Source organism: Podarcis filfolensis (genome assembly GCF_964270895.1).
Source record: "Podarcis filfolensis genome assembly, chromosome: 13".
In the NCBI taxonomy this organism is placed as follows: Eukaryota; Metazoa; Chordata; class Lepidosauria; order Squamata; family Lacertidae; genus Podarcis; species Podarcis filfolensis.
The window spans coordinates 32,757,318-32,770,943 of record NC_139615.1 but is presented as its reverse complement, the minus strand read 5'-3'; the positions used below and the strand labels follow the sequence as shown (position 1 = coordinate 32,770,943).

At 44.1% G+C, this 13,626-nt stretch overlaps 1 protein-coding gene across 4 annotated transcripts in view; it reads left to right on the top strand.

Moving 5' to 3' along the window:
• The window catches only part of HOXB9 (homeobox B9), a 37,553-nt gene extending 25,100 nt beyond the window's left edge, over positions 1-12,453 (top strand). Inside the window, exons 1-3 of one of the 4 annotated variants that reach the window (XM_083583502.1) lie at positions 7,386-8,325; positions 9,960-10,058; positions 11,969-12,453. In XM_083583502.1, coding sequence (XP_083439628.1) covers positions 7,812-8,325; positions 9,960-10,058; positions 11,969-12,204 — 849 coding nt within the window. In that variant the 5' untranslated portion in view covers positions 7,386-7,811 and the 3' untranslated portion in view covers positions 12,205-12,453. Of the gene's footprint in view, positions 1-7,380; positions 8,326-9,959; positions 10,059-11,968 lie in introns of those variants that run through there. The other 3 variants (XM_083583501.1, XM_083583504.1, XM_083583503.1) reach the window with 3 other exon arrangements.
• Positions 12,454-13,626: the final 1,173 nt, after the last annotated feature.

Sequence of the window (13,626 nt, the reverse complement as noted above, 5' to 3'; positions counted from 1 at the left end):
TCGGTGACACATACACATCTAAGGCGATACTAGAAAGTTTACTCTGATGCCTTCCTAAGCATCGTTGCCCAAATCATCCAGATACATACACCCAACTTTTTAAAATAATGTTATTGGCAGATGGCAATGGGAAGTAAAGTATCACTTTACTTTGAACTTTCGTTTATGTAGGATCGCGGCCCTCCGACAATTCCCATTGCTGTTAAAGGGATGAGTTGCTCCGCACACAACCGAGTTGAACAACAGCAGCTGGTTGTTGTGGTTGTTGAATACCAGCCGTCGATGACAACCAATAAGAGCGATATTGCATTAGACCATTGGCATCCTTATCCTAAGCTCATTTATTTTTTTGGGGGGGGGGGAGTCTCTCATCACTGATTTCAGTAAAAGGGATGCTAACTTTATGGACAGATACAATGGGGTATGCGCAGGAGTGTGAACTTGGAAGTTCCATTGGAATCAATAACATTTATTTGCGAGTAGATAGCTTTAAAGTTTGTGCGCGCGCGCGTTTGTGTGCAAGATAACTATTGCCTAATGGAACTGATTAACCTGTCTTAGACACAAAATTAGAGTGATACTGCAGAGAACATCCACAATAGATATGACTTCCTTTGTTCCTTAAATTAAGTTCGTTAGTCACTCAAAAGTTTATTCCATACATATTCCACACTATCACTCTCCCCAAGCTCCCGTGGATTTTCTTGACAGTTAAATGCCACCCGTTTCCACTGAATTTACTCTTAAGCAAATGAGATGAATCCCACACAACCTTCAGGCCCATTGTCTTGCATCTAAGCTAGCCAATGTAGCAACCCTACTACCAGCAATAATATACTGAAGTTGTTCGGTGCTGGGACTATTTCGATTTGTATCTCAGGGTGGTATTCAACGAAGTGTTTGCCCACACAAGACCCACTGAAACGAATGGGCATGACTAAGTTAGGTCCATTTATTTCAGTGCGTCTACTCTGAGTAAAACCTAGTTGAATACCATCCCCAGTTTCGGATTTAGGTTTTATCTCTCCTCTAATTTCGACTATACTCTCTGGGAATCTTAACCCTAAAGGTCGAACATCTTGGTTCCCAGACAGCTAATATTATTAAATGTATGATCCCTCCCTCAATTCCCTGGTTTTCCTTTATTGGGGTTCCTTTTTGTAACTCACACTGGCTTCTAACTTTACAAGGGATCTCTAACTGGTTTACTAACTGCTAAGATTATAAATGCCGCTTGGAATTGTGTTTTTAAAGTTAGGTCTAGTTTCTGGTCCGGGAGTATTAGCTACATGTGTAAACTGTTTTGCTTCCCTCCAGAGAAGGAATTTTCTCACTCTCCCCTCCCCTCCCTCCATTCCTCCACTTACTTAAAAGGAGGGGGGACTCTTAAAAAACTCCAAACGGTAGCATTCATAACCCTGGGTTAGCACAGGAAATGGAGAAAGGTAGAGTTCTTCTTGTTTCTTTTCTTTTTTCTTTTTTACCCCATAAAGGTTACAAAAACATATTTGATTTAAAACAAAATAAAGTTTTCAAATGCAGGACTCTCCCCGCCCATCTCCCCCAGCCCCCAACCTCAGAACTAAAGTTTCTTTCATAACCTGTAAGAGGCTGTCCAAGTTTGTTTTCTGTGCCCTGGTCTTGGGGGTTTTGATGGGTTTTTTTTTAATAGAAATAAAAGTGTGTGCGATGTTCTTGAGTTGTAAATTAACAACAGCAAATGTTAGGAGTTGGAGGAATCCTGAGAGGCGTATTTGAGGCTACCACGAGGTAGACTCATAAAATCTACCACCATTCGCCCTTTAAAACAGTTCGATCCACAACGTGGGATTCTCTGGCTTGTCCCACGCCTCTCTAACTTAAGCAGCTCTGCTTCCGAGTAAAGAAAGAGAAATGAATGAAACTTTCTACTAAATAAATGCTCTTAGGAGGTCAGTGTTAAACCGACCCCTGTATACACGTTTTCTTGAAAGTAAGATTTCAGTGAGTCTTCAAGGACACCCACGCCTTGAACGAAGCTATCGCCTCTGTTCAAAACCTTTTCCACTGGAAATCCACTAGGGCTCACGATTCAGCTCCCAGGCCATCCAAAGTAGCCCTTGGCTAACCAATCAGACTACTCAGTAGGATTTGGGTGTTGGCTTTAGGATTACAGCCTAAACTCACTTACTTGAAAGTCACATCAGAGGTAATCAGACGGACTTAACTTGCTATCAAATGCTGTTGGCCAAAGTGTTCGTTTCAATTAAAGTCGTTTGGGCTTAATCCTGTATCCGATTTCAAAAGAGTTGTCCTTCTAAGGCTTAGAAGTCATCTTGCTCAGCGTCTGTGGTACTGAAATAGCCTTAAAGTTGATGAAACTATTTGTGGGACCCACTCTAGAAGCCTGAAGGTGGACCTCTCGAACCAAAAGTTTTCCAAAGCTGGATAGCAGTCAATGAGTCTATTCTGTTCGAAGACTGTTGACCTACTGGCAAAGTGCCTGTGCAGGGGGACCAGCTTTGCCCCACATGTTAGGTCCTTAAACTAGAGATAGAGATAGAGAGATAGAGGAGACAGGTGAGGGGGCCCTCCTTATCTGGGTAGGGTGTCTTACTGCCCTAGCTCTCCCTCTGGTACTGCCTGTGGAAGCTTGCAATCTTTTTTAAAAAGAAAAGGCTACTTGCTATTTGTCATTCCTCTCACTTTCCCCCGAAAGCTATAGGGATCCAAGCCTACCCTCTGAAACACTTTTCCCGGTGAAATAGGACTCACACAAAATTTGGACCCCAGAGATTTTATCATTCAGCCAGAAGATAAAATTGTGAGAGGGAAACACTTCGTTTTAAAGGAGTTACGTCTGCTGCACATTAAATAAATTTACTGGATTTTTCTCTCTCTCCAAAAGGAATTGTTTTCAGCATGCAAAACATCAGACCGAAGGTTAGCGTGTGAACGTGCGATTTGGCAATAAATTTCCATAAGAAATGTTCTTTGGACTCCACCCCCCCCCCCGCCACCAGTCGAAAACAATGAAGATGTTTTTGAGCAGTCCACTGCAGTCTACTTTAATAATAAAAATATTAATGGAAGAAGCCCGTTTAGCTGGTTGGCTATAGACGTTCCATTTATTTTGTAGATATATCACAGGTCTTTAAAGCCATTTAAGCAATTAATGGAACATAATCTCATTTTATCTTTGAAATCTACTACCTGAGCTAACGGTATTTGTCTAACTTACTCCATCCAGTCCACAAACCAGAACATATCCGTACTACGACCCCAAAGCCAAGCATTTAGAGCTATAAAGTCCCGTTGATATAACTCCAGGTACTCCAGTTTAAATGGGTTGATGACTGGGAAGTTTGGAGGTCTATCTGGTGACCGCTACCTCATAGCTGTAATCTTGTTGAAGACCCTGTTGTGTTCTTAGTAAATTGCCCTTTAGAAATATTGAGGGTTGGGGAAAACTCTTTCCCTTTTGCTTAACTGTTTTCCGAGCATGCATGCATCTCCATTTGGTATTTAATTTTCAACAAAAATAATAATATGTAATTATTGGTATATACTTCCTTTAAGGAAATAATATCCCCCCAAAAAGGCAAAATAATTGCCTCCCTCCGATATAGAATCATCCAAATGGACCTGGTATTTAGCCTCCCGCAAGAGAACGCGAGGAGTTGACCTGCATGGCAGTGCATATTTTTTAAAAAGGAGAAGAAATGAAAATTGATGCATCCCTGGATGCAACTCCAGTGGATGAGAAGGCAAATGACTTTTGCAGGTCTTCTTGTGTGGTTTACTTCGCTGGGGAATCCCTCAAAGCCCTGGGTTCTACTTCAGGGTAACTCTCCTGAAGTCATTTTGGTATGAATTTATATACTCAAGAAAATTATATACTCGGCTGCTGACATGCCTCATAATTATTTATAGGAGGTGCCTGAGGATTTTCCAATAATATATTTATTACAGGTAAAACATGGACAATTTATCTTGCAAAACACTGAACAGGTGTTTCCTTTCAATTAATGTTCAGTAAATTTCATCGCTATTTAATTTTTTAACCCCTTCCCCAAGAACAGCTAAAAAATGTCTGTTTATCCATTGCTTGTCTAAACCGCCCCGTCAGTCAACAAGCTGGCCTTTCCCTTTCCACAATGCCTTTAAATCATCTCTCTTACGTTTTTCTTTCGCTCTAAAATCTAGAGAGCGGCCCCAAAACAGAATGATTAAAAAACAACAACCCAGTAATTTCTGGAATACCATAAAACAGAACGCATGCTTGATTTCCAGTTTTAATTACACTGGGGGCCTTTTTCATCCCGAAAGGGGGTGGGCGTCTCTAAGTCTTGAATACATATATATGAAATTAGGAAAATTAAACAAGAGGTTGATTTAAGGAATTATTTTTGTGTTGTGATTCTCTCCCCCCCCCACCCCAATATTGCTCTAGAGATTCAAAGTAATGGCACCAAGCAGTGATGCAGTCTTACAGGAAAAGCCTATAGTTCTAGGTAAAAGCAAACAGAATTCGGATCTCATTGAAGGCCATAATAATTATGCAACTGACCACACAACTTACCCCAAATGCCACCACGATTCATTTTACATACTATGGCTACCAAATCGTGGGAGCATGATCCAGACAACGTTAAACACATTTGAAGGTTCCACCAGTTTCAGTGGGAGTGTGAGGCACTAGTTTAGCTCTCCGACTGAAACCAATAGGCCAAAAAACGTTCTAAGTTTGACTTGGGGTGCTTAAGACTGCAGACTCTCTTGGAGGTAAATCCCATGGAACTTGCTACTACTTACTGCTGAATAAACATGCATAGCATCCGGCTATAACATTTCTTTCTTTCTTTCGTCCCAGAGGAAAGAGAATCTCGAGGTAGATAGGATGGAAGCAGTGATCTAGATATTGGTTTCAGGTGTTTTTGAAACCTTCAAGCGCAAAAGAACTTTAGTCTGTCTAATCCTCTATCTATGCCCCTGAATGCATCTGCTATCCACCAAGTCAACTATCTTTTCTGTTTCCTTATTGACTCCCTGCCTCTATCACAACACTAAACATATTTTACTCTGAAGTAGGTTTCATTGGTCCCAAAGGAACTTACTTCCAAATAAGTATTCTTTATATTGCATTCTCTTTATCTTTCTCTCTCTGGCTTCTTTTAATTATTTTTAAAAACCTGTACCAGTCTATCTGTCTGTCTTGTCTTTCCTTCAATCTCTTTCTATCCATTTTTGTCTCTCGATACGACCCTTCATCCATCTCAGATCTGTTCTGCTACCTACCAACACAGCACCTTGGTGTGCAACACACAGACAAACATCATCTCCATCCTTTTGAGAAAATTACTTGAGGAAAATGAAGCCTTCTTTTAGACGTGACGTTGTTGCTGATCTTGGGCTAATTTTCTTCACGGCCCAGAATTATGCTCTATAAGAATGAGTGGTTCTCTCAAGGAGAGCAACCGCTTAATCGAACCCTTCTGTCCTCGCAGAATTTCCCCTGCACCAGTATTGAACAATTACTCCGCGCTGCATTTTGGACCAAGGGTGTTGGACAACCCTTGGGTGTGAGAACTCGGGGTCTTTTTCACCCTCTCTGTCTCTCTCCAGTGCCGGAAAGGTTATGGGGCTGTGTCCAGTTAAAACCTCTCTCGAGCACTTCCTGCTCTGCTAGAAGGAAAACTGAACCCACCGCGTTGCAAAAGACGAATTTACGATAGGGCATTGTGTGAGATCCTTGACAGAGACAGACAGCTCGATCTGCAAGACTGTTAAGCCGAAGCTCGTTGGGATATTTTGGTCATTTTAGTCCTATTGGGCACGCCCTACGGCTCTAAATCTACTTACTTGGAAGTAATTCCCACTGAGATAAGTGGACATAAACTCTCACATGAATATACTTAGGGTCTGGGTTGTCAGCCTACACGCCACAGCGGTTGGCTTGGACATAACTGCTCCGGAGCAAATGCGCTGTGAGATGTTGTAGTGGGATCATTGATTGAAACATACAAGGCTTCTGCTTAACTGGATTGGATCTGGAGCATCAAAAAGGTTGAGAAGGAAGAGGGGATGGAGGGAGACGTGCGCTGATATGTTCAAGACACCCCTTGGGCTCCCCCCCTAAACACCCTCCTTTTCCACAGGCAGTAAATTCAAGGCTATAAAAATCAGAGAAAGCTAATGTAAGTTTTATTCAACTATTTAACCGTCTCAAGTCTAACGCCTTCTGTAAGGAAACAAAGAGGATCAGTACCGGATTGGACATTTTACAAGGGTAGTAAAATTAAAGTGCGTGTATATGGCGGGGAGGGAAGGGAGAGAGAGAGAGAGAGAGAGAGGAGTGTGTTGATTTCAGCGATGCAACTCAGCCTCTCCCCCCCCCCCCACCCTCCGTTGCTTTCAAAACAAACCGGGCTATTGCAGTAGAGACCCTACAGATCATCGATCTGTTTATCTGAATCTTGAAATGCACTCATATAGACGAACAAAACATTGAAACCTATAGCTTCTCTTTCTGTATATGTGTCTATATATATGCATACCACATATATGGAGAGAGAGAGAGAAAGAGAGCGAGAGATCTGCCTATACACATATGCATATGTGGCGAGACTTGATTTTTTTTTTAATTATAAGCTTATCATGTGCTATGGGCTTCACTTACAGGAGACAGATTTCACTCAGGCATGCATATTGCATATGCAGATGCACACCCGTGTATACACACACACACACACACCGAGGCATACATAATACACACACGGCAGTGTTTAATATATAATGCACACAGACATTACTCTATACACACCCTTGACAGTTACGTTTAACCAGGGAAAGGAAGGCAACAAGATCAGGAAGTCATCCGATACAAAAAAAAAAGAGTCTACTAATATTTTACTTCCAATCCACAATCCACCCATAACGATCATCGCCATCTCCCGTACATACATTTCAAAGCCCTCCATTGTAACCCATGCGAAAGGTATCACCTCCCTCTTTTAGAAAACTTTAGAGGAAAGCCAGCGCAATTTATATTGCCTTGTCCCCCACCCTCCCTCAGCTGAACAACACGGGCACCTCGAAGGAGAGTGAGCGGAGTCTAGAATTACACAGTTTATAGACGTGGGGGGGGGTGGAGGGACGCGCGGGGGGGGGGCGGTGCACGGAAAGAGAGAATTTTCCCCAGAAGAGTGTTAGTGAAGGCAAAGAGAGGGCAAAACACAGCATTTTTCTTTCATGTTTCAGAAGGGGATTTTAAAGAGAGAGAGAGAGAGAGAGAGAGGAGGGGGGAATCTATTAACCCCCACCCCCACCCCACGCCACCTCCTCCCCTCCCCACCGGCGTTTGCACTGTACGTTTCGCGCTTTCTGAACTCCCGACGTTTTGCAACATTGCATCAACATAACACAATCCATCCTTGATATGGAATGCAGAGGGCGGTTTGACAGCCCAGCGCAACCCCCTCCGCTAGGATTGATTTACGCCTGCCCTGACGCTTTATCAGCCTGACGAAAAAAGTTTGACCAATCATTTTGCTGGAAGCTCCCAACCCGGCAGTCCCGACTGTACTTTTTCTTGGCTAGGAAGTTGATGCTGGAGGAGAAAAGGGGGTTAAAGGCAGAGTGTCGCCTGTGGTTTCTTTCTTTTTTCTTTTTTCCCCTTCTTTTTAATTTTTTTTTAAAATGCTTCCCCTCTATATACCCTAATACTTATAGAGCCTGCTTAACTACAGATCTACTCCTCTCTCTCTTTTTTTATTATTGCTTGCTTGCTTTTTCCCCTTCACTGAACCGTGGGGCTCGTATGATGTCCAAGAATGTCCATTTCTGGAACTCTTAGCAATTATTATGTCGACTCCATTATAAGTCATGACAGCGAAGACTCTCCCGCCGCCAAATTCTCTTCCGGGCAGTATTCAAACTCCAGACAAACTAGCCACAGTGAACACCTCGAGTTCCCCTCTTGTAGTTTCCAGCCCAAATCCTCCGTTTTCAGCGCTTCCTGGACGCCACTGACGCCACACACGGCTGCTACCCTTCCTTCGGTCTACCATCCTTACATCCAGCATCAAAACGTCCCTACCTCCGAGAGCAGGTATCTACGGAGCTGGCTGGACCCCGTGCCCCGAGCAGAGAGCATAGCAGCCGGGCAGGGACCAGTTAAAACAGAGCCGCTGCTGGGACACCCCGGGGAGATCCGTAAACAGGGGACACAGGAGTACCATTTAGAAACTTCTGCTGGAAGGGAAGGGATCGCTTCCAATCAAAGGCCCAGCTTCGAGGACAATAAAGTTTGCGAAGGAAGCGAGGACAAAAGCAGGCCAGATCAAAGTAAGTTATAAAAAGTGAGGAAGTGAACAGCATAAAAACCTAAGAGGGGGTGTCATAAAACGGCACAATGGGCGAGGGAAGCTTTAAAAAAAATATAACCAGGTCTTAAAAGAGAAATCTCTCCCTTCCCCCAGCCCTACTACGCCACCCCCCCAAAAAAATCCCACTAGCGCTGTTCTAGCATTGGAGGGGTGTGGGGGTGGCAAAGATTTATCTGCTGCTTATTGCGATATGTATTTATTTTTAAGTCAATGGAATATCATGCAAAAGGGGGAAACGAGATTCGATCTTCCTCTCCCAGTGGTTTGAAGAAGGGCAAGTCACAATGTTTGTCTTGACTATATAGGAAAATGAGCAGCGGGGGAAAGTGAACCGGGAAAGACCGTCGTGTGTGTGTGTGTGTGTGTGTGTGTGTGTGTGTGTCTCTGCGGTTTTTATCCATCTACGTTATACTCAAAGCAGGGCCATTAAAATGAATGGACGCCCGGCATTCATGTCCATTATTTCCAATGGGTCTACTCTGAGTAGGACTATCGTGGATCTTTGGGTGGGGGAGGGGGGCGAGACCTGGGAAAAGATATTTGTTTTGTTTTTAAAAGGGGCCGAAAGAAGTTCACGTGGAGGAATGAGGAGGGGGCTTTGTTACTCTGTGCCCTTGTTTACCTTGAAAGACCCCCGGTTCCCTCCGCCGTGCTTTCTTCTGTCACTCTCTCTCTTCCTGATTGTTGATTGTTGTTTGTTTATGAAATGCACCCGACATGCGTATGAATATTTCAGAGCCCAAAGCCGCCGCCCTCTCCCCCCCCCTCAACAAAACAGTAAAATGGGGAACGAGCTTAATTGGGTCTTTTATTTCCTAAAGGGGAACAGACTGGCAAACTCTTAAACTTAATCGTGTGCTTCATTTTGCAACCTGGTGGTGGGTGGTGGCTATTATCTCCCTTTCCTGCTCCACCACCCCACCCCTACGCGGAAAAATATATATATATAGCGAAAAGAGTTTGGCGAGGGATGGAGGTACAATAAAATATAATAGGAATCATGTTTGCCTCTTACGTATTCTTCAAGGTAAAGAAAGAGGATGCTCTGAAGGCTGTCTCCACCGCCTTCCCCCCTGTGTGAGACGTTTCAAACAGCCGAAGAGCTCGATTCAGTATTTTGGTTGGTGGGGAAAGTATGACTTAGATGGTTTAAAATCTCAGCGCAAGTCATTCATCCGAGGCGATGGCTTCCTGGCATTCTTGCGGGGGGCCGGGGGGTGGAATGCAACCTATCGATTTGTCACTATCTTTTCTCAACTGATTTTTTATTTTATTTTTTTTAAAGCTTTATTATTATTATTTTAAAAATGTAAGTTCCCAGTCCGGTGGAGTGGGGGATGAAACAGCGAGAATTTTGAACGGGCTGTTGGGGCAGTTCTGTACGTCTTCGTCGCATTTCACTCAGCCTTGCACAGCGGGAGGGGGGCGAATAAGGGAGTTTTTTTGTGTACTGTGTTTGTTGGGACGCTGGCAGGATATCTGGATCAGCGGCTGAAGAGAACGGTAGAGAAGAAGTAGAAGGGTGCTTAAAAATAAAAAAAAAGCTTATGTGCCCCCCTTTACCCTCCTCCCCACCCCCATCTTTCTCCCCAGCCCCGGGACTGAAGATAGATAAAAATCTTACCCAAGAACCCTGCTCGATTCCAGAGGCCCAGGCTGCCCAAGGGCGTCCTGTGCAATCTAGCTTAGAAGGTATGTTTGGTCTGATATGGAGAGAATGCTATAAAAAGAAGAAGATGGAGGGAAGGAAGAAGGAGGAAAAAGTCCGTGGCAGAAGCAGAAGTTAATGTCTGACACTTGCCATGCCCTTCTTTCCCATTCGGAAAGCATTGCGCTTTTGAGAATCCACACTCTTCGAGAAGGTCTAATTTGTATATATATAAATGTGTGCCATTTTGGGTTGTGTGTGGGATGGTGGGAGAGTAGCGTGCCAAGCGAACATTTCTCTCTTCCTTTTTTTTTTGTTTTTTTGTTTCCTGTTTGGGGAATAGTGTGAAATGAAAGATAAACTTGTTTTCCTGTGGCAGACGTCATGTTTCCTTGAAATGCCAAGAAATCACGCACATACATACACACACACACCACTAAAAGGAGGGCCATTGGTGGAGATTTCATCCAAATGCCATTAAAAGATAGGTAGCGGTATTAATTATTAACAGCATGCCTCTTTAATATTTAATTCTGCCTATTAGAGCCAGTCACTTCTGTTGTGGAATCGGCTGCTCGGATTTGTAAGACGGGGGGAGCTAAACCTGGTTTAAAAAACAACTCCGAATGCATTTCATTTTGTAACTTGCAAGGAAATGGCATCGGTGCACCTCCTGCACCACTTAAAACGATCCCTAAGTAAGACAGAAGTTTGGCTTTGGACTATAAAACTCCCCGTTTGATTATCAACAAGAGTTTCAGTACTGACCAGCCGGCGCAGCTCAAATGTATTCTAGGTTTCTTTTGTCAAATATTCCGTCACAACGAGGTTTCTTTAATCTTGAATAGACCTATTACAATATAAATATATTCTCTCTCTCTGGGTGGGTGTGCGTTCCTATCTCCTTACGCAGAAATGGATTCTATCCACACTCTTGTTTCTGCCATGACTCGTGCAGAGAGGGATCCTAACCCTCATGAAGTTGTTTCTTGAATTACTATTCGGGCTAAATAAATAAATAACCCCCCCCCCAAACACTGGGAGCGATGCACAGTCCGCTGGGCAGGTCTTACTATGTTTCTTGCGCAGGATAGCTTCCTGGTGAATTGTGGCCTGTCTTCATGGTCACCCTGTGCTTCTCCAGAGTCTTTTGCGGTGCTTAGGAGGACCGTGATGTAAACACCTCTTTCCGGACAACACATACAGGCAACAACAAGCAATTGGTTTTCCCGCTGGCAGGGGTAGCTAGGGTGTCACAGGTCTTCTTTTTTTAAAAAAGTAAATTATAAGAAAGCAGAAGAGAAGGAGGGAGTGCTAAATTATGCATAGTTTTATATGAATCAATTTGTATATATGACACTTCGCTAGAAAGGCAATCTGCGCGCCACGATCCTCCAAAGATGCGCAGGAAATAAAGAATACTGTAGAATACTATGGCATCTTCCCATAGTGTTCATCTGACAATAGACCCTTCCTTCCTTACTTCCATCCATAACCTCCCATCTATCTATATATAGAGAAACAGATGGACACTCTGTATGTGTGTGTAAATATATTTCATCCTTCCTTCCTTTCCATTCAACCAATAGCTGCATCATTTACTATAGTCTCTAACCACCTTCCAGTGTCAGAAAAAGGCTCCGTTAACTTTCCCTTTTTAGTATCAGTTTCTGCCCCAGACATATATCCAACCTTGCACATAAATGTTCAAATATTAGTAGGCATTCTTTCTACAACTGTTCGCTTGTTGCTTTTCAAAGGTGGCTTTCATTTATAACCTGTAATGTACTTGAAGGGTGCCCCTCTTTTACGTGGGTGCTCATCTGCTCCCAGCTCAAAAGTTGACCAAGAGTCCCTTCTTCTGAGGAAGCGGTATGTGTGTTTGGGTTGTGTGTCTCTGTGGATTCCAGTGGCGCTTGTCTGACGGGGCCTCCTCGCTGTCTTTCTCTTCCAGGTAACCCTGCAGCCAACTGGTTGCACGCTCGCTCTTCCCGGAAGAAACGATGCCCCTACACCAAGTACCAGACCTTGGAACTGGAGAAGGAGTTTCTGTTCAATATGTACCTCACCAGGGACCGTAGACACGAAGTGGCCAGGCTCCTCAACCTGAGCGAGAGACAAGTCAAAATCTGGTTTCAGAACCGAAGGATGAAGATGAAGAAAATGAACAAGGAGCAAGGGAAAGAATGATGTTTTCCTTCTCCCTTTCCACACCCCTCCCTCTTCTCACCCCCAATTTTGCCCCCGTCTCGAAACTTATATGCTGTATATTTATGGGCACTGACTTCCCAGCGGTGCTTCAGATAGCAACGAAACCACGCCAAACCCGAACAGACCACCGTGGTTTTGCATGCAAAGGGTGCCCATAATAGGAATGCACCTGTTTTCATCCCGTTGAGTCTTTCTCACTGTTAAAGATTATTGACGAGGTAACGCCAATTTGGGGCACATTGTTTGTTTGTTTGTTTGTTTGTTTGTTTCCCCTTTGGGTGCATGTGTTCCTTCTACCGAGATAACTGAGAGGGTCCCATCTATGCACATAAGTCGTTCTTTCGGATAGTCCTTATCGAGCCCCTCAGCTGTTCCCTCCAATGAAAATAAGCATCTACATCTGACAAGTGCTCTGTCCCGAACACAAGGTACCTTCCAACCTGGGGTTCCTCTGGGCAAACTGCTTAGAAATGAACGGAGGAGTTCCACGGCAACAGTGGAGAGTCCTGGGACCGGGGGAATTGTGCCTCTCAATACCTTCCCCCATCTTATATTCCTTTTCCTATGGAGGGGAGATGGCCACATCGCTCTCCACGGAGCAAAAAGCGAATCCGATAAGGAATATCAAGTGAAGGGAACCAGTTAAACTCACCAACTTTTCGAGGACTTCGCCTCCATTTCTTGAGGGTCAGAAAAAGTCCCATTGCGCAGGGAACCCGCACCCCCCCTTCCTTCACATATATTCAAATGGGGCAGGAGAGAGGTTTATTACTGAGACAGGGATGCCATTTTCACAAATGAAGCCCACCGCCTAATCAAGGGTGCAAGGGAACCATCCCAAGGCCAAACAGTGCGCAGGGCTTTTGCGAGGCCTCCCCTTCCTTGCGCAGGAGAACTTCCCCACAGCCACCACCGCGTTGTGCTTCTCCTTTCCCACGAAGTTTGGTTTTAACTTTTAAAGAGACGAGCCATGTTGAGTTTGGGGGAAGGGGCGCACGCTAACTTTGCAAAAGTGAAGAGAAGGCTGTTCCCACCTGTGCTCGATTCTTTATCATTTGCAGTGGAAATGAATTTCCGTGAAACTGTTCAAGGGCCAAGTGTGGGATGGGGGTCCCTGGGTCTTCCTTTCCCCCCACTCGCCCATCCACCCTCTCTTTCTCCTTCATCCAGACTTCTGCTGAGAAGTTTTGATACTTGAATGTTTCAAGGGATGTTTTCCCTTATACCCCATTGCTCCTGGAAGACATATATAAATCCATCTTTCATGTTCACATGAAAAAGAACTCTTGAGTGGCATAAAAAGGTCGCTATGGCATTTGGGGTGGGGACTGCCCCACAGATAGACATCCTCACTGTTTACAAAAAGGGGACAAAGATAGAACTCCCATTTCATACTCGGAA